The sequence below is a fragment of the Harpia harpyja genome, assembly GCF_026419915.1.
Source record: "Harpia harpyja isolate bHarHar1 chromosome 5 unlocalized genomic scaffold, bHarHar1 primary haplotype SUPER_5_unloc_1, whole genome shotgun sequence".
Taxonomy (NCBI): Eukaryota; Metazoa; Chordata; class Aves; order Accipitriformes; family Accipitridae; genus Harpia; species Harpia harpyja.
The window spans coordinates 202,650-225,791 of NW_026293153.1; the positions used below are offsets into that span (position 1 = coordinate 202,650).

A 23,142-nucleotide genomic window follows, 5' to 3' on the forward strand; every position below is an offset into this window, starting at 1 on the left:
CTGGCATCCAGCCAGGGTCAACCCACTACAGACGTACATCTGAATTGCAAGCTCCAAGCTCTCTGCAAACTTTGAGCAGTTTGACCAATCTCGCACAACTTTGCTGCCTAGCTTGCCCTCGAAGTCTTTCTTTTCCTGGCTTGGTTTTGGGGTTTTTTTGCAGGGGGTGGGGAGGGGCAGGGGGTGGTTTTGCTGTTGGAGAAAATAAGATGATGAAGATTGTAGGTGTCGATTAAGGTGAAGTCAGAACAACTTCAAAGCAGCTAATTTAAATTAAGTCCATATTAAAAGGAATGCACAGTTCACAGAATAATTCCAGTTTTACCATTAAACCAACCAGCATTTCCAATCCACTGCTGTGTCCTCTTTACCTTAGTGAAATGCATTCCTACTGAATCCTGCAGTTGCTTGATCCAACTCCCCTTCCCAGCAGGGAGGCTACTGCAGGTCCGGGAAGGTCAGGCAGAACGTCCCCTCGGTTCCTGCTGCGCGGCCGCTCGCCGTTACCAGTTTCGCAGGGTGCTGGTCAAGGTCCCTGGGCATCCCCTGGCACTTGTCTCCACGCGGCTCTCTGGTCTCCAAGATCTGCCGCCACTTCCAGGATATTTCCTCCAGCCAGGATCTTCACCTTTTCCTTCCTGGGTCCCCTTCTTCTTTTCGAGATCCCTTCTTCTTTCTGGGAACCCTTCTTTTTGCCACCACCTCTTCTTTCTGGAACCCCACGTCCCCAGTTTTCCCAATCTAAGCTGTCTATGTGAGCAGTACAACGCCTGATCAGCCTCCTAATTAAGGGTTCTGTCTCCTAGCTCTTTATTAACTGTAGGATTCGGGACATGCCACTTTTGCTTATTCCAGGTGTTACCCAAATGTACAACCAGCCCACGCTGGTTGCGTGTAGCAAGAAGCAGGCTTCTGCTTGACGGCTCAGAATTCAGTTTCAGACATCCACACGCACAGACCTTGCCACACACGTGCACCCAGTCACGTGTTGCCTGGGAACATTCACAGTTTCAGCCAGTTTTTTGTCTATGGCCGGGCTTCAGAGGCAGGGCATGGCCACAGAAGCGCATTCCCCCCGTCAGCCTGTGAGGTGAGCAAGGGAGAGTCAATACTTGTCTGGTGAGCCTCATACCCAGACAACGTGGTCCATCCCTGTCCTGGGACAGCCCTGGGAAAAGCCACAGCAGGGTGCTCCCTTGCCTCTGCCTAGGTCACTGGGGTTCCCCTGCCTGCCATTGCTCCTTGGTCCTCCTCTGTGTTTGTGGAGATGAGCCTTGAACCACACAACCTAACACCTACAACACCGGGAAAAAGAGAGGCAGCAGAGGGTCCAACGGGGAAGGTCGCTGATGTAAAATGCTCTTTGTGAGAGGCAGCACACCTAGCTCACCTCCTTGCTCCTGAGCTGCTCTATCGGAAGCACTGCGTGCAGGACGCTCTGTTCAACAGGCTGTGTCTGTATCTGACTGCCTTGTCCTTGCTACAGCACCGTGTGCTGGGGGAACGCCACGGAGAGCAAGGAGGACGCTTTTTCCCCAGGAGCAACGGAGGGTGCTCAGCTGAGTGCTGCTGCAGGGGCCAAAGTGGGGCGGGCAGGCAGGCAGGGAGGGGAACGCAGGAATGAGGGAGCTGGCAGTAACCGGGCAGTCTGGGAGATGCCCGAGAGGCTCAAGAACCCTGTAAGCACAGGACGAGCTTAGAGGAGGTTCAACGTGAGGCCCTGTAACCACAGGTTAACCATCCCCTCCAGATCTGGACCTTCTCTGGTTCCCGAGTTACCCTGCAGTTTAACAGCCTGGCGCAGAGATCCTGACTGGGAGATCACTGTACCTCCCGCAGTTAGGGATCCACCTAACAGTTAACCTGAGCGGGTGCAGGTCTGTGCTGCGCTGTACGCACAGCATGGCCTTCAGGCTGCGTCCCTACATGTGTCCCTTGGCCGCAGGATAAACGGAGCTGGTTGACTGTAACAGAGGAGCCTCCAGGCAGCTCCTGCTTGGTACCAGCGATTACGCCGCCTGCGCGGCCCTGCCGTTATCTGAAGCGCAGCAAGAAGTCCGCGTGTGAACATCCTTCATGAATAGAGTTGTTTTCTTCTAAGAAAAGTTGTATAACACCGTGAATGACCAAAAAGGAGGAACTTCTCCACAGGCAGGATCTGTACAGTGTGCCAAGGGAAAATCCACCTGGGGTCTGCCCAATGCTGCATGAAGGCAGGGTTCCCAGCATCTGAAGGGACCTCAGATTTACTTGCTACCTATATGCCTCTTCTTGCTGCCTGTATGCCTTCTTCCTGGCTACGCCGCCTCCCAAGATCTTGCCCACCCCCAGCCTACTGGGGAGGGGGGGAATGTTAGAGAGACGGCCTTGATGCTGTGCCAGCACTGCTCAGCCATGGCCAAAACACTGCTGGGTTATCAACAGCTTTCTAGCTACCAGTACAGAGCACAGCACTACGAGGGCTGCTAGGGGGTAAAGGAACTCCAACTCAGCCAGACCCAATACAGAAGGAAAGTGGAGGAACGACAGAGGGGGCAGCCCAGGGACACAGAGCCCCAGGTCTCATCTGGCCGCTCCTGTGACCCTACGGTGTATTCAAAATCAAATACCTGAAGTGCTCCCTTAGATGCAGTTTACAGCCAGGGGACAAGAAGGTGGCAGTTCTGCATTTTGCAGCTCCCAGGCTGATGGCAGAGCCAAAGCGAAAAAAAAAAAATCCAAACCAACCAAGAGAGGTAAAACTGGAGCGCAGGGAGCAAATGCTTTTCTTTCACCTTAGGCCAGCTGCTCGGACGCTCTCTATGCTGCCCTGCCACAGAGGGCATCCCTCTCGTACCAGTAAGAGACATAAGAGCGAATTAAAGCCAGGACCCCAAACCAGACCAAAAACCTGGTCGTGATGAAGAAGAAAGTGGAGAAGGCATCAAATATAACAGAAGATGATTTTGGACATTCCCAGTTTACATTTGGAAAAAAGAAAAAAAAAAAAGAGGAGGAATTAGGTATTAAAAGAAGAGCACTGAAGGATAAAGCGGTAGCAGTCCCTCTACCACTGCAAACCCACACCCCCACACGCACGTACGCACACAGACTTAGCACCACCGAACTCCCATTGACTGTGACGTTCACCTCAGCTTGCTGGTTTAGGGATACTGAATGCCTGAAGCACACCAAGGATAACTGAAAACATCTGCATGGCTTTAATGGGAATCCTCCAACTGAAACAAAGCGCTTTCTCCCTCTGTCTGCGTTGGCACATCCCCGAGTCACGCTCTCACTCCTCTCCTTCAAAGTCAAGATTCCTAAATGTGAAAAGCGGGAGTGGGGAAGGGCGAAGGGAAGAGAAAAAGAGGCAGAGCATCATCAGTGGAAGACCTGCCAGCTGCTGCTGATTCCGCCCTGTTCGGGGGACCACCCCAGCAGAGAGGAGCTGGTTTGCATGCCACGGTCCTCACTGCCTGTTCCCAGGGACAGGCCGTTTGCTCAGCCTTGCCGGCCAAAGCACGGGAAAAGCGTAGGCGTGCGCCGTCGCTTGCAGAGGAGCACGGTCACGTTCATGTGCAATCCTTTACCTTTTTCCTCCCTGGATTCAAAGGGTTTCTGTCTTCAAAGTGAGAGCCTTCCATACGGGCGTTTGTGACATTTCATCCAGGATAATCATCTCAGAAGGATCAGTCCTGCAATAAATATTTTACATAGCAATCCGTGATTATGGGAACTGATGCCACCAAGGGCATTAGCATCAGCAAGAGGAACAGCGGGGCCCCGAGAGTCAAAGCTCCGCATAAGCGTGGGAGGTTTTGCTGGATGAGGAGTTTTGGGAGGCAAGCCGGGGAGCTGCAGAGCAACAGCTCTGTGCAAAGGCTCTTGCTGGGGTTTAGCCCCGGTCTGGGTTCCTAAGCCACTGCTGCTACAGATCACGCCTGCAATTCCTCATGTTTAAGTACGAGGATCTCCAGCTACCGTAAAGGCACTGATGATGCAAGGTTTGGGGGTCAAATGCGAGCGCTGCAGCCACTCTGCTTGGGGTCAGAGCCCTGCGATCACCTCCTGCAGCCCTGCCCCCAAATTTGGTTTTCCCACCAAGCTGCCTGCTGGTTTCTGTGGGATGCCCCACAAAGAGGCAAGTGGAGAAAACTGTGCCAAACACCTTCAACCTCATCTTGCTGGGGGTCCTGGCGCTCCGTGGGGCTTTACTTGTCACTGCGTTGCTTTGCGATATCCACGTCACTGGTCTTCCCCACGCTCAGCTGAACTGAACTTGCAGCAGCAGCAGCTTCCAGTGCCTTCTGGGACTCCTGACATAAAAAGGGACAAATCATGTTCTCTGTCTTTGGTCAAAGTGGAGATAAGCTGAAGGCCCAGCACAAACTTAGCAGTCTGCCCTCCCCTTCTGCCCCTTGGCAGCTATAGGTATTAGTGCAGCAGGGTAAAAACCGTTCACTCCAAAGATTTCGGGGCAGGGGGATTGTGTGTTCAAAACACCATTATGAGCAAATCTTGCCAGCAGCAGCAGCAGCATCACCATCTAATAATAATAATAATAACGATAATGACCTTTGGGGAAAATGACTCGTTTTAAAAATTACACCTGTATTCAAGTGTTCAGCTCACTGCTAATGGAGGAAACAAAGGTTACAACGTGGGATCCAGGCTATTGGGATCTATTTCGATCGAGTGCTGATCTTCCCCCAACGTTTCCAGACAAGCTGTAACAGAAACAGGCAGTCTCACAGCCCGAGGGAGATGTCCAGCCCCGAGGACCCAGCAAGCCTTACCTCTCCTTCTTCTCCGGCTTCATTTCTGCCATCGTCCAACTTCTTCTTCCTTTCTGGCATAAGGTCATCCAGAAAGCTGAGCTCTCGCTTTGAGAAGCAGAAATCCATCGCTTTCCGGACAAAGACGAGAGCCAAAACCTTCACGAATCAGAGGGAAGGTGCGGTGAGCTCAGAGACGATGCTACCTCTCACTCCAACGCTGCAAACACCCCGCTGCCGAGCGGCAGCAGCTCTTACCATCAGGGGAAAGATGATGGCGGCACGGGACACCTTGATGGTCCAGAGCAGGACGAGGCAGATCAGCTGGATCGCCGTGAAGAAATGCACCTTTCGCAAGGGCACGTGCCGCAGGTAGATGAAATCCGGCTGGTGTTTCGCCGGCATCCAAAACAGCTTCAAGCGATCAAAGAACTGCAAAATAAAAGGGAAAGCTTGCCACCTTGGGACTGCGGCAAGTTTCTGGCCCCCTCGAGACGGGGAGGCAGTTTGCAGCATCTCGCTTGCCGTCAGAAATCCTGGATCCCACCACGTTCCTCCTGGGAGCAGCACCCATTTTCCCTTCGCTCCATCTATCAACCGGCTTGCCCCTGAGAGCTGCCCACCAAATGGCAACTATTCCGGTCATTCCATTATTAGCATTTCTTGGCCCACTGAATCCCCCAGCGAGGATTTCCACCAGTGGCAGAAACTGCCTTCCCTTTGCACTGAATTCCCCCGCTTTCACGTAACCAAACACTGACCTGCCCTAAACCCTGAAACAGAGCGCGCTGAACTTGCCTGGTCCTCCCAGCCCTATATACCTCCTGTGCCTCCACCGATCTTTTTCTTACACAAAAGAGTTTCATTGCTTGCTCTGGGAGAAGTTTCTCCCATGCCACTGCTTTTTTCCCTGCTGCTACGGAGACAAAATACCAGGGAGCCGACATGCTGCACGCTGTAAAAGAGTCCATACCTGAATTCCTCTGAGCGACGACACACCCATGTAGAGAAAGACGCCATAAAGCACAGGCATTGGTATAAACTGGGGGAAAAAGAAAAAAAAAAAAGAAAAAAGAATGCAATCGTTTCTTTTTCTGTGTTGCATTTTCAGTATTACCACCCTCTTCCAAAGGCACTGCCTAAAATTGCTTGAAGCTTTCCAGTTTCCATTCAGGGTTAGAGATGGGTCAGATTTTAACCATTAAAGATTTTGTGCGCACGAGTGAGCTAAGGCTCTGCTTTAGGCTGAACTTTGGAGTTACCTCTCATCAGAATAATCCTATTTTCCAGAAAGGTTGGAGGAAAATAGGCCATTTCACCCGTGCTACCCTATGCCGCATTCTGTGGTGGTAGAAAACCACTTCTGCCTGTTCTTGGGGCAACAGGCAAAGGCCACATGCCTCCTTTTAGCCTAGAGACGAGATTACTTTGTGGGAGAAACATGCAAGGAAGCCCACGGGGATGACTTGAGTGTGTTTAGCTCCTGGGAACGGCTGTTGCGGGGCATTTGGGGAGCAAATTGCAACCAGTAAAGGGCTGCCTGTTTGAAAGAGAGCAGATGTGCTGGTCTGAATACGCTCAACTGTAACCCATAAACATGGGTGGGCCTGAAAGACACCCCAAAATTAAAGCAGTTGCGTTGCTCGCTCGCCTCGAGCACACCAAACGGGGGCCTGAAGGGCTGCAAAGCGTAACCGAGGCTGGTTCCCACCGTGGGTCAAGCCCCAAGGGTTGGGATCACCTCCTCCTCCGCTCCACAACTAACTCCTCAGGCCTGCAGAGAGGGGACTGTTTTTCTGTAACCTCCAACAAGCTCGTGGTTGTTGGGTGGGTTGCATTTTCCTCTCACCTTTAACATGGAAGTGAAGAAGACGGAGCAGCCCATGAGCACAAAGATCAGCAAGCCGGTGACTCTCTGCTCTCGTATCCCCAGAAACTTGGGTTGTTCTCCTGGAGCTGAGCAGTCAGACTCTACTTTGAGGCTATTCACGTGGGTGATGGACAGCACGGTCGCAGCCACAAACCAGGGCAGCCCCATCACAGAGCACACCCCGAGCATCACGGCCACCATGAAAAGGTCCAGGTGGTACCCGCATCCTTTCTGCAGGCAGGAAAACAAGAAACAGAGCATCCCATAGCACAAGAGCAAGGACAACGTCGCAAGTCAGACTCAAACCCTGCTCGAGCACAAGGCAACTTCTTCAGAATTTAAAACAAGAAATGGAAACAACTAAGGGTGTATGCAGGCTTTGCACAAGCACCTGGCATGACAATCTGGCAGGAGTTCAGACACAATGGATATGGGGAGCTTGTGCGATACATACTTCTCCAAAAAAAAAAAAACCACCCAACCCAAAACCACCAAACCATTTTTTTTCACTCACAAAGAAAATTCTACCACTTGCAAGGAAGGTGTGACTCTGAGTTATCCCTGGCAGCACATCAAAACAATTCATTCCCCGCAGCTGCTGCTGCCATTTTAAAACAAAAGCGCGCTTCTATATTGCTCCAAGATTAATTTGCTCCTCCAAAAGGCTGCTCATCTGAACTGCCCTGTCACTTGCTCCCTGCATCATCATTAAGCCAGGAGAGCATCCTGCCACGCAATGTCCCAGACCAATGCCTTCAGAAAGCATTGGGATTAAGAGCTTCTCCCCAGACCTGCAGCCCAGAAGGGGCTGGGGCTGGGGTCATCTCTTGCAGCCCCTTACCTTCAGCTTGTGCTCCTTCCTGTTCACAATAACGGCACTGATCTGCTGGTCCATGAATATCAAGATGGTGCAGAGCAGAGCTGGGACGAGCGCAGCCAACACCGTCCACCAAGGGTTGGGTCCTATGGGGTTGATGAACCACCCACGGTCGTCTCTGGTAGGCTGCAACAAAGCCCACACATCAGCATCGTCTCCCAGCCCAGGCACTCCGCTGGCTTTCATTTTCCCCTCCGTCCCTGTGTCAGAGCACCTCCCAGCCCTCCCTTCATGTCACCCTCTCCCGTGGGCTTCAGCAGTGCCAGTGTCCTCTTTGCAAGCACCTCTAGATACTTCTCCTCTAGGTATCTAGTTTGGGGGCCATCTTCTCGTTTCCAGAAGGAAGCAAGGCACTTGGAGGTGGAAGAGGAGATGGTCACACCACCAGCATCTCCTCCAGACTCAGCCTTGCCCTGCCCCGGCATCACCTTGTGGCACCCCCACGTGCCGAAACACCCCATTACCTTGAACGCGTGGGGGACGTGGAGCTTCGGCGATGGGATCCCAACCACGAAGTCAAGGAGCACCATGATGACGATGGTGAGGAAAACAGCAAAGTCGCTCACTGTGGACCGTACCTGGGGCAAGAAACCAGAGGTGAGAGGGGCATGGCAAACAGGGCCGTAACTGGAGATGCAAGAGTTGCAGACATCCACAACGTTATGGCTGGTTAACCAAATCCCACCACCCCTCTGAGCACATGCAGCCTAATCCCTTGCTTAGATACTGTTGCTGTGTTTGTCCCTGTGAGATCTGGTGTCAGACAATAAAAAAAGGTTAATTAGGCGGACAAGGGTTGGTTTAAGTCAAAACCTAAAAATAATAATAATATTAAAAATAAGAAAACAGATGTCTGCCACTACAACTACACTCACAGCTACAGTGGCAACAAGGCACTGAGGCATCCTTCATTCCTCAAAAGGAAGCTGCTCATTTGAATCTACTTTCCGCTCGAGCGCATAATGCACAGAAGGTAGGGAAAAAAAAAAAAACCCACAACCCCAAACCCCAAAACTTTGGGAAACCTGACTTCCTACTACCTGAGGGGAAAAAAAAAATTAAACCCAAAAACCATCAGTCTGGGGCAGGTCGCGAGGCAGGTGGGAAATGCTACGATGATCTTGCACTCATGGAAATGAGTGCGGGACATCCAAGCTCTTGGAGAGCTTGGCCTGCAAGGCCAACGTTTCCCAGCTTGACCAAGGGGTGGCAAATACTGCTTAGTACTCCAGGAAAGCCATTTTGGGAAACGAGTATGGAGATGGACGCTGGCCACCATCTTCTACCTACTCTGGTTGGAAAGTAGCGGCTGGTTTTAAACTTCTTCAAGAAGCTTGACAGGGCAAAGGTGGCGAAGAAGAGGATGCAGCACCAGAAGAACACGTCAGGCGTGTAGGGGCCGTCGCGTCCACAGGCAGGTCCTTGAAACTCCCCATGCAAATACCGACATTCCTGGAGAAACAGAGCGTCAGGACACAAAGGCAGTGCACGGGCGGCACGGAAACCTCGCACAGCTAGGGGGTTTTGAGGATCTTGGTCCAAGATCCACGACCCTGTAACTGCTCCTGCCAATGGAGATTTGTATTTAATGAGCAGCAGCAGCTGAACAAGTGACACCTCGAACTACACAGCGGAGAAATGAGATGTGAGGGGACACCATACCACACACCCTCGGCACATCCTCTGCCTGCCGTTCGAGCAATCGTGGCTAAAGAAGACACCAGAGGGGAGGGAAACACTGGAAACTCTTGGGGATAGAGAGAGAGGGAACAGGGAAGGAGGGCTAAAGACAACCATGGTAGGAAAGGAGGAGAAGAGACAGATCGTCCCTTCCCAGGGGAGGGCTCGCAGAACCTGGCCAAGAGGGGATGAAGGCCACCATAAGAGCCTGCCGTCCTAGGCCCGGGCTCTGCTTCCAGCAACAACAGCCTGAGAGGCTGCTCAGACATGCAAATTTATGCATGTACCTACAGACAGCACTGAATGAGAAAGCAAGGCCTGGTGGGGGCATTTCCCCTCTGCTCAGGGCTGCTGAGGCCAGCCTGTGTGTTCCGTCCAGACCGGACTCCCCAGGACAAGACTGGGACTCACTAGGGTGAGCCCAGCAAAGGGCCACAAAGATGATGAAGGGACTGGAACACTCTTCATATGTGGAAAGGCTGGGAGAGCTGGGACCGTTCAGCCTGGAGAAGGCTCAGGGGGCTCTTACCAATGTACACCTGATGGGAGGGAATGAAGAAGAGGGAGCCGGGCTCTCCTCAGCAGCGCCTTCTGGCAGGACAAGAGGCAAAGGGCACAAACCGCAAAACATGAAATTAAAGCTGAACACAAGAAAAAACTTTCTGACTGCAACTGTGGTCAAGCACTGCAACCGGTTGCCCACAGAAGTTGTGGTGTCTCCACCCTTGGAGCCCACTCAAAACCTGAGGGGACACGTCCTGGGCAACCTGCTCTGGGTGACCCTGCTTGAGCAGGAGGCGTTGGACTCGATGATATCAAAGGTCCCCAAAACCTCAATGCTTCTGTGAAAGCCACAGACAGAGATCTCTGCCTCAAGCCGAGAGGCAGCAGTCATCAGCCGACTCAGAGGAACAGGCTGGGAGGCAGCTAGAAAACTGTTCCCAGTTCCTCCCTTGTCATCCCTGCCTCAGCTGTGCAAGCCAGTGCACCGCTTTGTCGAGCTGCCCAGTTCTCATCCCGCTGTGATTCTGCAGGTAACGTTAACACAAAGGAGTTAGACGGGAAGAGCTCTAGTTAATGGCATGGGAACCTGAAAGCACAGGAGAACTTTTCTCCAAACGTGGGCAATGCTGCTTAGATTCTGTCACCTATGGAAGAGAAGGAAGAAGACAAATGGGCCAAAGGGCTACACAGGAATGAAATATGAGGAAGGTGCAAGAGACATCAAAAACATTGATATGTGCCCCGGAAGACTATTCTGTAGTCAACTGACCTGCCCATACCCGACTGTGGGCATGAGGCCTCCGCTCTGACTTCCACTCTTCTCCTCTTCACCGTTTCTTCCACTGCAGCACTTTCTGACACTTCTTTTCTTCTCTTGACCTTCAAAACATTGCAAACTTGGTATTGATAAAATTTGATTTTGACTTTTCTATTTTAGAACAAAAGTCAGACTTAATATACATCCGTATTTCGCAACATTGTCCAGGCTTATACAACAAAAAAAAACAAAAAATGACTCAGGAATAAAAGATTAGCTGCCTTATTCAAACAGAAGGTAAGCACTGAGAGGCCATCCAGAGAATTATGCTCAACAGTTTTAAACAAGAACTACTGCTTCCCAGGACATCCTATTTGCTCCAGTTTTTGAGGAGGGCCTAGGAACGTAATGCTAGCAGAGAGAGCGGGATTTTCTCTGGGGGAATTTGGACAGGACACCTTCACTAATTCACTCCATCTTCAGACACTTACCTGTATTGAAAACAAACCCACCCTGAGATCTCACTAAACAACAACTTCCCAAAGAAGCTTAACTTTGTTGTTTTCGACACGTACAGCACTTAGGAAACTACTTAATTATTCGGCAATATTGACCTCATACAGACTCTCACAGTGAAGAAACCATTTGACAGCTCAGCTCAGACTTGCCAAAAACACATTTAACTGAAGCCAGCACGGCTCTCGCGTCCTCAGGCAGGACTTCATTCAAAGTCCACTGGAATTGACAGGAAGGTTTCCCTCAACTTGGATGGTTCTAGGTGAGAATTCACTCCCACCTTACACTGCCTGCCTGACACCCAGAAACAGGACAACTACAGCATTGCCTAGATATATATTCTGCTTCTCCAGACTACTTGGAATATCACTTTTCAAAAAAAAAAACCCAACACACAAAACAAAACCACACACGCAACTTACAAGCTCATCACTGCCCTTGTTTACTTCTTTACCTGTAACAGAGGTATTATAAAATCTGGTGAATATTTGGTGACTGGACTTTCTTTAACCAACTTTAAAGTACAGTTTTGCATTGCACCTCACTTCCTGAGAACAAGATAAACGACTTAGAAACAATGCTGGACTTCCATATGATATCTTGAAACTGAAGAACTGCAAATACAGCTCTTTCAGAATTCCTGGCTGTGAATAACACATGCCAGGGGGATGGGGACAATTGCTTTGGACTACTTGTCCATTTGATAAAGGAGACCAGAATATCTACTAAGCGCTCACAAGAAAGACCAGCAGCAGCCTTTCCCAGGGACCAATAATCAGAACAGGAAACAGTAAGAAAAAACACTCAGTTTTCACAACAGAGCAGGTTCAATGCAGAGTCCCACAGAGGTCTCAGCTGGGGCCTGAGGCTGGTCAGGGAATTCATAGAAAACCTGGAAAATGAGACACTAGGGAGGTGACAACAGTTGCTAATTATACAAAAGACATTAGTACCATTATTACTATCATTATTTAGAAAAACAAATGCAGCGGGACTCCTTGGAAGTAAAGCACACCTAAAGCAAAACCCACCCAAAGCCCTACACCAGCTGTCTTCTCGACGTTGAGGTTTCTGGTACCCCAAGCCCCAGGCTGTGACAGCCCTCAGCTCCTCCTCGTACCTGTGGCTCCGTCCATGGGTGCTGGCAACTCCCCGGCTGATGGACAGGAGCGGCCAGCCATCTCCTCCACAAAGATGTCACCGCAGTTTTCAATGAGAAACGCCACCAGCACGTTCACCTGCACACATCAAACCCTCGGTCTCAACCCAGGTGCCTGAAAATGTATCACGCAGCCTTTCCTGCTCCCGACCCTTGCCTCTGCACAGGTGGCTGTGGTTGTGGGGCTGCTCTCGCAGGCAGCCACCCCACCAGCATTTGCTCAAGAGAGGAGGCAGCCAGGGACCTCTGAGCAGCCAAGCTCGCATGGGCCGGCAAGGCTGCAGCCGGCCGCTCAGTCCAGCGCACCTTCTCGGTCACGGCCAGCATGGCCTCGAGGGGGAGCAGGTCCTCGTTAGGTGGGCTCAGCAGATTTGGCCCAAGGCAGATGGCCAGGTTGCTGGCGGTCATTCTGCTGCTGGAGGCGTTGTGGCCGATGTGCTGGAGGAGGGCCAGCAGCCGCTTGAGGAGGAGGAGATTGGCTCCAGGCAACTTCTCGGCCACCCTGAGGGAACAGGAACTCAACGTTAACGGAGCCGATGTTGCCCACAGCCGTCCCTGAAGCTTGCCCAATGCAGGTGGGTTGCGCAGCTTTCCAGGTGCTCTGAGCCAGCGGTCAGTGCTCCTGCGCTTCAGGAAGGAAGCACGGCGTTGCTTCCCAGCTCCTCATTTCACCCGAGCCCAGGCAAGGGCAGGCTCCCTGTCCATGCCCTTTCCCCCGCAATCTAAGCCCACCCCAGCAAAAGCAAGCTGTCAGAAGACCCAGCTTTTTACGGAGACCGTCCCTTTTCAGGCAAGTCCCAGGCCTCTACCAGTCCCTCCTCAACAGGCAGGCTGCTGCCCACGCTTACGCTTTCAGCTCTTCAACCTTCTCCTCCTTGCTGCTCTTCTGCATCGCTGCCATCCAGTCCTCGTAGAGGTCTGTCACCAGGAGCTTGGCGGGGATGCTTCGGAGGAAGTCCTGCAATGCCAGGGGCTCCAGGTGAGCCTCTGAACACTCCAGGCCAGGCAGGAGCTCTTCCAGCTGCAGGTCAGAAGCGCTCACCTTCAAGATGACGGCCAGCAGCAGCGCAGGCTGGCTGCCCAGGTCGACATGCGCACCGTGGTCCAGGGTCTCCCGCAGCTCACGAAACTGTGTCCCGCTGGCAGCTCTTCGGAATACCCCTTCCGTCGACGGTCCTTCCTTGTGCAGGGCAGCCAGCATCTCCTGCAGGAGGGGCAGGAGGACAGTTGCTTGGCTGAGAAGCTGCCTTCCAACAGCAGTGACCAAAGCACTGCCCCAGACCCTGCTCCTTGCCCCCCCCAAAGGGGCTGGCACCAGAAGCGTCTTCTGGGGGTGAAGGGCCCAATCCCCCATCCCCGGAGCTCCTGGGGACACCCACCTCCCCTCTGGAGCAGCTGGAGGGAGGGCTGGGGACCCCCTGCCCAGGCTGGCTTACCTGGATGGGCTGGGGCAGGGAGCCGTCCTCCCCGCAGAGGGCTGCCAGGGGCTGTCCAAAGAGCGCCCTGCCGCAGCCGGAGCCCGCCTGCCCTGGCGCCTGGGCAGCGGCCGGGGTCCTCCGCAGAGCAAAGGGCCAGGGCAGCCCCATCCTCCTCCTGCTGCTGCTGCTGTTCCCTCCTTCTGAAAAGGAAAACGGAGCAAGAGCGCGTCAACGGAGACAGCCGGGCCAGCACTCCCGCAGCCTGCCCTGCCTGCAGCACGGTGCTGAGCGGTGCGGCAGGATGGGCAGGGAGCCAGCAGCTGGAACCACAGCTCCAGCTCAGCGGCTCCAGCTCGGAGGCTCCTGAGAGCCGGCGTGCCACCGGGACAACCTGTTCCAGCCCTCGCCCTGCCCTCCTCCAAGCTGTGGGCAGCAGGAGAGGCTCTGGATCCCCACAGAACCACGTCCAGCGGCTGCTGCCCAGCGGGGGTCCTTGCTCGTCCAGGTGACGTCCTCCCTTGGGGTGCTGCACCTGCGTGGTGACACTCAAGGGACAAGTGAGCACAGCTCAACCGTTTGCAGGACAATGCGTTTCTTTCCAGAACTCACCTGGTGAGCGGCAAAGTCCCCCCGCTTTGATAGATGGGGCTGTCGGTGGCCCTTGCTTGGGATGATCCTGCAAGAAGCAGGCTGCGCTTAGAGAGCAGCCCCGCAGCAGAAAGGGCCACCGGCGAGCTGCCGCCCAGCACCAGCAGCCTGAGCGCGGCAGAGCTGGGACCCTCTGCCCTCCCAGGCTCTCTGCCCCACACGGCAGGCTTCCCTCCAGTGCCGCCAGCGAGGATGTGCCGGCATTCCCGGTGGCTCCCCAACCCTCTACGCTCCCCGAGTGGCACCGTGGCACCACTCTTCCCTCCATCCCTGCCGCACAAGCTCACCCCGCTGGCTGCAGACGCTGGCACAGCCAGAGGCGGGTGAAAGGCAGCCATTCTCACCTCTGCCTGGCCCTCCACCAGCCTCTCCAGGCTCCTGGTGCTGAACGTCCTCCCCTGGGCAAGAGAGAAGGAGCGGAGGAAGGTGAGCAGCAATGCCTTTGCCACTCGGCTGGAGGACCAGGGCTCGGGGACAGAGCCCAGACCGGAGAGACACTCACAGCGTGGCGGCGGCTCAGCTCCTTCTCCAGGGGTCTGAGGGAGGGGAGACGGGTCACACGGGCTCTCTTTGCTCCTCCTGGTGTCCTGTGCACCAGGAAGGGACAGGGAGAGAGCTGGCTGAGTCCCAAGCTGCCCCTTCTCTCCTGTGACGCAGCTCTGCCCGAGAGCTGCCCGCAGCCGCGAGGGCACCTCTCCCCAGCTGGGGAGCCGTGTTCCCCCCGTCTGGCTGCGCTTGGAGCATCCCCCCCAGCTTACCCCAGCAGTGTGCCCACCCACAGCTCCTTCAGTGCCTGGGAGCTGCAGAAAGAGAGGAGAACCAGCGTCAGGCCCTGCTGCCCCCCCAGCCCGTGGGCAGAGGCGGGCGCCTGCGCAGCCCTGCCCCGTGGGGAAGGACACAGGGGCAGGACGAAGCCCCGTGGGGCAGGACAGAGACGCTGCCCAAGCCCTGGCTCCCCGTGTCCTGCCAGAGCAGCTGCTTTTGCCCTTCTCTTCTGGGGACCCAAAGGGCACCAGGGGATGCAGGACCTGGCAATGCCCCCATCCCTCCCTGCCGGCGTGCTTCCCGCTCCCTGCACGCAGGGCAGAGGCCGTTCACAGGATGGCGTGGGCATGGTTGGGAACCTCTCCTGCCCGGCCACGGGACGTGGCACCATGACTCACCCGAAAGCGGCAACGCAGGAGCCGGTGGGCCAGATGAGGATGATGGAGGTCCTGTCCTCAGCGCTGCCTTCCTCCTCCTCTTTTTCCTCCCCCGCTGCCTCCTTTCCGCCGCTCAGCACCCACAGCTGGTCCAGGGCCAGGCGGAGCTGTGGGCGCAGGGTGGTGCCACGTCTGCAGAGAGGAGAGGCAGGCCACCGGTGAGCTGGAGGTGGCCTCCTGGGGGTCCCCCCGGGCAGAGCCCCGTCCCCCACCTGCCCTTGGGACGGACATCGATGGGTGCATCCAGCACCAAGGTCCCGGGGCCGGGGGCTGGTGCCGGGGTGTCCCTGCCCTGGTGCCAGGGCCAGGGATGGGGGAAAGGCAGCTGGGCTCTGAGGGTCTTACTGCAACTTGGCTATCACCACTTCCTCCTGGAGGAGGAGAAGGCGTCTCTCGCTCCTCTTGCGGCCCCGGGTCAGCTGCACGTCCACGCTCAGCACCGGCTCGGCGTCGGTGAGAGCCTCCCTGCAGAGCAGAGAGTGGCGGGCATGAGAAAGGCCGCCGCTGTGGGTCCCGGCCGTGCCCGCGTGTCCCCGAGGCACAGGGAGAGCCCACCTGGAGCCGCAGCAGCAGTTGGCCTGGCCCATCCTGCCCGGGAGAGGAGGACCCTCGCTGTGGACCGAGGACACGGGCCAGTCGGCGACAGCGGGGATGGGAAGCGAGGTGCCGGTGCCGGCTCGGTGCTGCTCGGCCAGATCCTGCCTCCTCCCAGCGCTCCCCCGTGCCAGCACAGCTCCGTGCTGCTGTCTCTGGTGGCTGTGGGCTCCAACTGACCAACATTCCGAGCCCAACGGAAAGTGGGAGGGGCACTGGGGCGAGAGTTCTCTCCAGTATGGCCGGCTCTGCCTGGCACTGGGGAGCCCAGGGCTGGATGGACACAGCAGAGGGGAAGGACCACCTACCTCCGCCTGTTGCCAATGCTTTCCCTGCTGCAGGGATGCCCAGGATGCAGTCAGCCGCCTTCGCCCCAAGGGCACTTTTCTGGCTCTAAATCGCTCAGCTTGGCGTCCACCATGACCCCAGGTGTCTGCACAGCTGCTTTCCAGCTGGGTGTCCCCCAGCAGTTACTGGTGCAAGGGCTTGTTCGTCCCCAGGTCTCCAGGACTCTGCTCTTCCCCTTGTTGAACTACACGAGGTTCCTGTCAGCCCCTTTCTCCAGCCTGTCGAGATGCCCCTCATTGACAGCAGGACCCTCCGGCGCGTGAGCCTCTCCTCCCGGTTGTGTGCCACCTGCAAGCTGCCTGAGGGTCCACTCTGCCCCATCTCCCAGACCAGGGAATGTGAACAGGTCCCGCGTGGTACAGCGCAGGGGGTGCAGATATGCACTTTGATAGGCCATCGCTTGTCACAGTAGGTTTAGAAATTTAGGGGGAAAATCCATATTGGTTTTGGTATTATTTAAACAGTGCTTCCCCTTGGTATTCCTGCAAGCTATTAAAAGGTGTTCAAAATGTCTCGCTTTTCATGGGAATGTCACAGCTCTTCACAGTGCTGATGTTGTGTGTAACATTGGATCCGGTTGTACTCTCACACGGATCGTTAGACAGTACGTAGCCTAGATTATGAGGTAGAAGATAGCAGATTATCTGCATTAATTGTGCTAACACCAACGACAGAAGGTTGCGTCTAGCTCTTGAGCCGAAGGATAAAAATCCAAGGTGTCTATTGAACTCAGTGGGCTATTGATCAGCAGATTGAATTCACCACGTTCAAAAAAGAAAAGGTACGCGAGAAAGGCGTATTCCATCTTGACTGCTACAATGCCTGTTTTTGTAGGCAATGAAAATGCTCATAAATGCAACATGAATATTTGCTAACTGCAGGTATTTTTGCAGTGCTGATCCCTCTAATATGGAGGCAGATGTAACAATAGTCACCCGCGTACTTCTATGAGTCTGTGCAATGTTTAGTTTGTTAATGGACTGGAGAGTGATTTCTGATGATGATTCATGCCTTATCAGAAAGGGAAGAAGTGGATGTGGAAATGGCAGGAGAGACTGGGAGCTTAACTTTGTAAATAATGGTAGCATCTGACGGTTCATCCAGTCTCAGTGGAAACTGTTTGGGAACAGCGCTAAGCACTGGATCTCGGTGAACGGTCAGAGTAGGGTGGGAGAAGGCACCATGGCTTTATTCAGATCTTCCCTTGAGTTGACTTAAGTAAGAGTGGACGAAAACCCTCTTGTAAAGAAGCACTTTTGCATCTTCCTCCAGACTTTGAGGGGTTTTGCCTTTTTATTTATACTAATGTACAGTCTTTAAAATATTTTCCCCTGGAAAAGTATATCGATCTATGAGTTTCTTACTTATCGAAGTGTGTTAACATTAACTATTAGATAAAGAAGCTCTGTTGTATCAGAACCACTAGATGAATATTGTTACAGAACTGTATGGAAGTGGTGGTATAATTTAACTATGATTGCTCAGACAATCGTAGCAGGTTATTTTTATCAAAAGAATTGGTGCTGACTTGGAGTTGCTAACACTTACGGAAGCTCATTTTATGAAGCCTAAAAGCATGGGTAAAACAAGTGTGTTAAAGGTGATGGTAGGATGGGCTTCAATGTGAGCCTTACATGCCAGGTGAGATTTCATAAATCAGACAACCAAGTAGATGGCTTCCTTGTGAACTGGTATGCATCTGGGATTAATTTAGGGACTAATGCCATTGGGATTAACTTCGGGACTAATGCCATTGCACAGTTGTGGCCTGATGGTACATTTCCCTTAAAGACATTTTTAAATAGGAAGCTGAGGATTCAACTCAATTTGTACAAGTCCCTGTTTCCTCTGAGAAATAATAAGGTTTTGCTGTAAAACTAGAAGATGCCCAAGCTGAAAGAGCCTTAGCTTTCAAACAAAATCAGTGCTTTCCATGGGAAACATCCATAGACTCTTTAAAGATGTTTTTGTAGAGCCCTTCACACATCCACCGTAAAAGTCCTCCTTTTTTTTCCTGAACAGCTCTATTGGCAGTGTAATTTCTTCAACTGCCAAAACACCATTTTGAAATGCAATTGCTAAACTGCCGTGCAACTTTGGACAAGGCACCTTTAAATTACCTACTGTCAAATTCCAACAAAGCGGGAGAAACTGTTTCTTTTTCTCTGTTCACATTCGGAATGAGAGTAGCATAGTTCAGCTGGAAGGGACCTACAAGTCCCTACTACTCTTCCTGCCTGACCGCTTCATGGCTGACCAAAAGTTCAAGCATGGTATTAAGGGCATTGTCCAAATGCCTCTTCAACACTGACAGGCATGGGGCATCCACCACCTCTCCAGGAAGCCTGTTTCAGGGTGTGACCACCCTCTTGGCAAAGAAATGTCTCCTCACGTCAAGTCCAAACCTCCCCTGACAGTGCCGTAGCAAATGTCCCTTGGTGCGCTGGTAAGGAATGGTGAGGAAACCATGCGTGCTCTCTGCATCTCTGCAGAGTTCCTGCAGAGGGAACCAAACCCCCGTCTTTCACCTCTGGCATCACCACAACCAAAGGAATGTCTGTGGCATAAATGCCCTTATTTACATAGTCTGAAGGTACAGATCAATTTTGGCACCAACGCACAAAATGGCAAGGAGAGTACCCCTCTCAATCTCTCAGTACTCAAAATACTAAATCCTAAAGGAAAAGGAGACTTGCCAGGGCTTGAGGCAAGATCCGAACATCTTCCCACAAACCGAGGTAGGCAAAGAACTCTCGGAAAGCTTCAAGTCACAAAGGAGCTCTGAAGCTTTTACCCCGTGGCTGAAGCGCGTTTTGCATCCCATATAAACACGGCCAATGGGTGCGTTTAATAGAGAGGCTGCGCAGCTTGGTTTCAGTGGGACAAGGGGATGTGACGGCGACAGCAGCAATGGGCTATTTTGACAGTTTGGAAGAGCTGCCGTTTGCCTGGCTGGGCTTTGGTCACGGATCCAAATGGTCCAGGTCTGAACACCACCAACCTTTCCTTCCACCACACCAGGCTCACCGCCGCGCACTTGTTTCTCAAAGCCTGGCTTACTTCCGTGGCGGGCTGTTGGCACCCACCATCCCAGCCTAGGGCTCTGGGTACACTTTGGCTTGCCTCCAGGCTGCAGCTGCCAAAATCACCCCCCCTTTCTCCCCAGGAAAAGGGGTTGTGTCCAGCCACATCAAGTCCCCGCTCCTCCTGGCTGCGGGGCCGCATAGGCTTTAGCTCTGGCGCAGAGAGGGGACGGCTAATAGGGGCGGTCTCTGCGCTGCACGCTTGGTTTCTGCCATGGCCCGAGAGAAGAGGAACAGCACCAGGCTTGGCCTTGGGAGCCGAGTGGCAGAGCAGGCGTCAGGGACACCCAGCAGCTGGGCCCAGGGCATGGCCACCAAGGGCAGGGAGAGACCCCCGGGCCTCCTGGGCACAGCCACAGCCTGTGGAATGATTGCTGGAGGTGACTTGTCGGTATGACACACGCCCCCCGCCACCCCTCACAGGAAGGTGAACCTCCAGGGTGCAACGCAGTGGACACGTAAAGAATCGGTTCCACGGTAGTTCCCTAAGCGACATAACCTGCAACTTTAGATGTCAGCAACACCAGGGGAGCTTGGTGTGCTGACTCTGAAAAGTAACACGGAGGGCGGAGCGGAGCCGAGGCGCCGCGGCCAGGCTCTGTGATCGCAGGGGTAGGCAACCGGAACGATAGGAACGAGAACGGTTGGTCCCTGCATTGAATCCACTGGAGCAAGGAGGTAAAAGAACGGGGGTTCTGTCGAGCTAATGCCCTACGCTTCTGGTTTATATCACACGTGCCCACTTCTGGGGTACTGACAGGCAACAGCAAGCCCTTTGGGTGAACTTTGCTCATTACAACACCAAAACACACCTCCATCCCCAAAGGTACCCACCTCCAAGGTGCCACCACCCCCCCCACTGAGCACGCGCTCTGAATTTTCTCTAGCGTACACCTTTAAAAGCAAAGCAGGAGAACTTTATACCAATCAAAGGAAAGGTACGTATGACTAGAGTCACTCAAGCTCCACCGAAAAAATCAGAAAATATAAAAGGGCTTAAGAGCGGAGAAATGTTAGGGAAGACACCATCATAGACAAGTCAGGAGGACACCGCTGACTTCTGGGATCACTCGACGGGCTGAGCCTCTCTCCCCCCGCCACAGGGACGCCTCTTGCGTGAGATTCGAACACTTGGCTGTACCGAGTGCTTCCCCGGGAAACTTAGAATTCTTCAGAGCTCTTTTCTTTCCGCATTTAATGCGCTTGTAGTCGACTGTATTGCCACCTGCACGTGCTTTGCAGACAGTCTGTTTATCACGGGCAATCCAAAAGAACCTGTACTGTTGCTTTAATAAGCTGCGCTGCTCATTCATCTAGTCCTGATAGTTCGTTAGCGCGACCAAACTCCCCAAGTCTGGTCATTCTCGTGCGTTGAACGCGGCTAAGCCGAGAGTGCAGTAGGCTATTAAGTGCATCCGTCATCGTGATAGTTCAGCACATTGAACGCGACCGCACTTAGAGCGTCAAATTCGACATCACTCAGAAAGAAATTAAACCTAGCCGTCCCCAGCCCCTCTGACATCTAAGGACAAGCTGGAACGCAAGGGGGGTTATTTTCTGCCAAACTTCTTGACTCGGTAACGCAACACAGCCCCCGGGGCCGGCGCCCCAAAGGCCTTCCTCCGAAGGATGCTGGGCCGAGGGGCGGCGGGCAGGGCTGCGCACGGGGGCCCCCTCACCCCCGTGTCGCAGTGCCACCACCCGGCAACGCAGCAGTCACAATGCCCCGGGGCAGTATAAAAGGGGCAGCCTCCCCTGTCCCACTGCCAGTCCGCCTGGCAGGCGGCCCAGAGACAGCCCAGACGAAGTCCGCGAGGAGCCGCTGGAATTACTTGCCGGGGGCTGAGGGAGGACGACCGGCGGCTGCACCAGGCTGCTGGAGACGAGAAGAACCACCAAGCCCTGGAGGTGCCTGAGGCCATCAGGCTTTTTTGGATGGATAGCTGTGGCAAGACCAAGGGAATGCCTTCTTGAGGAGCACTGCAGAGCTCGCCGTCCTCACTCCCCGCGGAACCAGTGGCAGCAGCCGTAAGAAGTGGGATGCAGAGATGTTGCCGGGGTCCCAGTGCCTTGGAGCACCCGCTGGCGGCCCGAAGGCGCGGGAAGGATTCTTGCCCCCGAGGTCCATCAGGCCGCGGGCATTTGGCCACTCTCGGAAGCCCCTGAGATGGCTCCAGGTTGAGGGAGAACAGGGCTCGGGCATCTTCTGGGAGGCGTGACCAGCCTGTGGGACCAGGAGGCAGGTCTTGCTCACGTGCTCAGGGAATAGCCGATCGCCAGCTCTGGGGTCAGGAAGGAATTTTCCCCCGGGGCAGATTGGCACTGGGCCCCGGGGGTTTTTTGCCTTCCTCTGCAGCACTGAGCAGGACCACTTGTCAGGGCTCCTCCGGTCCGTTGTGGCTAGGTTGCTGCCTGCTGCTCGTGCACCACGAAGATGGCCGCTCGTGCCCTGCAGCTGGGGGGAGGAAGGCTTTTTTTTCCCCCACGGTGGGCTAGCAAGTGTCCCCGGGGGTTTTTTGCCTTCCTCTGCAGCACTGAGCACGGCCCCTCGCCAGGGCTCCTTTGGGCCGTTGTGGCTAGGTGCCCGCTGCTCGTGCTCCACGAAGGTGGCCCTCGTGCCCCCGCATCCGGGGGGAGGAAGCTTTCTGACTCCCACGGCGGGCTCCAAGGGATGCTCCCGCGGGGTTGCTTCTTGTCCTCTGTAGCACTGAGCACAGCCCCTTGTCAGGGCTCCTCTGGGCCCTTTCGCCTAGGTCCTTGCCTGCTGCTCTTGCACCTCCAAGGCACCGCTCGTGCCCTGGCTCTCTCGGGCTCTCTTGCCCAGCGCAAGTCTGGAGCGGGAGCGAGCTCTGCTCTTCCCTTAGCTCCATTTCCCCAGGGGTTCTGGCTTGGGCAAAACAGCCTGTGCTTGGAAGGGCTCCAGGCTTGCTGCCCCATCAGGAGCTGCCACTTTTCACCTCTCCCTGCATGCAAATCAAGCGCAGGGCCGGCACGAGAGCGCCTTTCATGCATCGTTGGCCAAGAAGCACAGCGGCGGAGCAAGTTTCCGAACGCAAAAATACGCTTTTCACCTCTACCTGTCATACTTTGGAAAATACCCCACGGTACCACACACCTCCTCCTCCTGCTCCTCCTGCTCCTCCTCCTCCTCCTTCTTCTTCTTCTTCTTCTTCTTCTTCTTCTTCTTCGGTGTGTGGTCGGTCCTGATCCTCATTCTTCACGTTCTCACTCTTCAGGATACAGGGACTGCTTGGCCTGTATTCCTGCTGCTACTTTCTGTAGCTCTCTGACTTGCCTTTGCCAGGCTGCAAAGAATGTCTTCTCAAGCTCAACTGAAGAATGCATCAGCCTGCTCCCGGCTACACGGGCACACTGTGTTAATGCTTGTGAGCATCGGCTCTGAAGCGGACTCAGAAAAATAAAAGTAATACCCTGTTTCCACTCGTAACCTTTGTGTCATGTGTCCTTCAAAGTGTTCTGGGAGCTGAAAGGCCCCTGGCGTTTCAGGCCAATAACACTCTCATCGGTATTTGACTCATGGTGAGCGCAGGGAACAGAGTAGAGTAGAATGGAATAGAACAGAACAGAGCAGAATAGAATAGAATAGTTCAGCTGGAAGGAACCTACAACGACCACCTAGTCCAACTACCCCACCATTTCAGGGCTGACCAAAAGTTCCAAGCATGGTATTAAGGGCATTGTCCAAATGCCTCTTCAACACTGACAGGC

General features: G+C 54.1%; 3 protein-coding genes and 1 long non-coding RNA gene across 4 annotated transcripts in view; 1 reads left to right on the forward strand and 3 right to left on the reverse strand.

The window, feature by feature from the left end:
* Positions 1–3,177: 3,177 nt before the first annotated feature.
* LOC128137952 (uncharacterized) lies at positions 3,178–4,281 on the reverse strand. The gene is made up of 3 exons (XR_008233924.1): positions 4,198–4,281; positions 3,573–3,677; positions 3,178–3,302 (listed from the first exon to the last, which is right to left on the reverse strand). It is a non-coding gene; the product is annotated as an uncharacterized LOC128137952 (long non-coding RNA).
* Positions 4,282–4,715: 434 nt separating this feature from the next.
* On the reverse strand, positions 4,716–9,652 carry LOC128137947 (electroneutral sodium bicarbonate exchanger 1-like). The gene is made up of 8 exons (XM_052779209.1): positions 9,596–9,652; positions 8,795–9,127; positions 7,969–8,082; positions 7,469–7,630; positions 6,607–6,858; positions 5,731–5,799; positions 5,016–5,189; positions 4,716–4,916 (listed from the first exon to the last, which is right to left on the reverse strand). The coding sequence occupies exons 1-8, from the start codon at positions 9,650–9,652 to the stop codon at positions 4,731–4,733; spliced, it is 1,347 nt and encodes a 448-aa protein (XP_052635169.1). The 3' UTR covers positions 4,716–4,730.
* A 666-nt stretch (positions 9,653–10,318) lies between these two features.
* On the reverse strand, positions 10,319–13,755 carry LOC128137948 (T-cell activation Rho GTPase-activating protein-like). The gene is made up of 6 exons (XM_052779210.1): positions 13,557–13,755; positions 13,163–13,324; positions 12,969–13,078; positions 12,427–12,622; positions 12,082–12,199; positions 10,319–10,332 (listed from the first exon to the last, which is right to left on the reverse strand). Exons 1-6 carry the CDS (start codon positions 13,704–13,706, stop codon positions 10,319–10,321), a joined length of 750 nt encoding a protein of 249 aa, XP_052635170.1. The 5' UTR covers positions 13,707–13,755.
* A 2,801-nt stretch (positions 13,756–16,556) lies between these two features.
* Positions 16,557–23,142, forward strand: part of LOC128137949 (translation initiation factor IF-2-like) — a gene marked incomplete at its 3' end in the record, with an annotated part of 123,498 nt that continues 116,912 nt past the window's right edge. The window contains exon 1 of the mRNA XM_052779211.1: positions 16,557–16,738. Within this exon, the coding sequence (XP_052635171.1) occupies positions 16,557–16,738 (182 nt within the window). The remainder of the gene's footprint in view (positions 16,739–23,142) is intronic.